We start from the raw sequence: 1630 nt of genomic DNA on the forward strand, positions 1-1630 counted from the left end.
GGGGGGGGATCCGTAACCCCGGTACTCCGATAAATGTCCGAAATGTGCACCTCTCCTCTCCAATAATGTGGTTGGTGGAGTAGAATATTAGTTCACCGATGCAGAAACTCTCCGTGCTATGTTTCATCTGAAGCCACAGTACATAAGAAGTGCAGTGTGCGTGCATTCACATTTCACATTGCGTGCTTGTGCTCATATATCAGCATGTGTAGACAATATACGGCCGTGTAAAAGAAAAATCTGAGTTTGCCATGAAAGAGTGATTTCATGCTGCTAAGGTAAATTCAAACTAGACTTAGATGGAAACTAGGTATATGGATCAGAGCATCTCCAACAGGTGCGGCAAAAGGCGCGCCCGCGCGGTAAAATTTGGTTTTAGCGCGCGCCGGCTGGTTCTGCGCGCTCCAGCGGTGGCGGAACTTACTGCGCGCAGGAGAAAGCGGCACGCGGCGTGGTAGATTTGGCGCGCCGCTTCGCGCGTGCCTATAAAATGCCGTGCTCGCCACGTGCACAGACACAGCCACGCGCCCTCCCCTCGCAACCTTGCCACTTTGCCGCTTTCCGTGCCACCACCGCGCCACCATGCCGCCACGTCGCCGGGGTTCTTCGGGCTACTGCGGCGTCCGCGAGCGCCCCAACGGCTGGTACTCTGCCGAGATCCAGTCCGGCAACGCCCAGCTCGGCCTCGGGTCGTTCCAGAGTGCGTACGAGGCGGCCCGCGCATACGACGCGGCGGCGTGGCGCTTGAATAGGCCCCGGTCGCAGATGAACTTCCGGGACGTCTTCACGCGCGAGCAGGCGCAGCGCGTCGCCCCTCCGCCGCGTCTCATCACTGGCATGGACCGTGCCGACCACGCTCGGCGCTGCCGCCGCCTCCTTATCACCGAGGAGGACGAGCGAGCCATGGCGGAGTGGCGCCGTCGCCACCCGGATGACGTCACCGACGAGCGTGCCTATTGGGTGGAGAGGACAGTAAGGCGCCCCGTGGAGCGGGCGGACCGGCGTCGGTGGAAGGCATTGGCGAATGCGCAGTGCGATATTGTTGAAGCAGGTGGGAGGTCGATCTTCACGTCATACGATGAACGTTGGGACGACATATGGCTCGATACCTCGGACAACACCGACGAGGATGATGATGGTGATGATGGTAGCGACTTGGAGTAGTTTCTATCTATGTATGTCGTAGTAGTTTCTATTTAGTTGGTTCTATCTATCTATGCTTTCGAACTATCTATCTAGTTGCACTGATGTAAAATACCTTTGTATCGTTTTTTATCTATGCAATTTATGGTTTATTATCTTACTATCTATGCTTCCGAAAATGTTGTATATGAGCGCGCGTGCTCCTTTTTTTGTGCGCTGCTGCAGCGCGGCTGCTGGAGCTAGCGCTGCGCGCCGCGCCAAACCAGGCGAGGGGCGCGCGGCAAAGCTGTTTTTTGCGCACGGCGCGTTCGGCGCCTATTGGAGATGCTCTTAGAGAAATTCATGCAAGTTTATCTAGAGCTTGGGTGTCTGATTCACTAAACTTAATTGTAAATTGGGATTAAACTTACTATTTTTGCACTCATTATCTATACTTATCTACTAATAAAGTACGTAGTGTTTTGGCCAAACTTCGGTCCAGTATTAA

General features: G+C 54.4%; 1 protein-coding gene across 1 annotated transcript; it reads left to right on the top strand.

Annotated features, from left to right (window-relative positions):
* Window positions 1-582: 582 nt before the first annotated feature.
* LOC147972373 (uncharacterized) lies at window positions 583-1164 on the top strand. Its single transcript, XM_087524309.1, has one exon. The coding sequence runs from the start codon at window positions 583-585 to the stop codon at window positions 1162-1164; it is 582 nt and encodes a 193-aa protein (XP_087380435.1).
* Window positions 1165-1630: the final 466 nt, after the last annotated feature.

This window comes from Triticum urartu, chromosome 5A (assembly GCF_056163025.1).
Source record: "Triticum urartu cultivar PI428250 chromosome 5A, HENAU_Tu73, whole genome shotgun sequence".
In the NCBI taxonomy this organism is placed as follows: domain Eukaryota; kingdom Viridiplantae; phylum Streptophyta; class Magnoliopsida; order Poales; family Poaceae; genus Triticum; species Triticum urartu.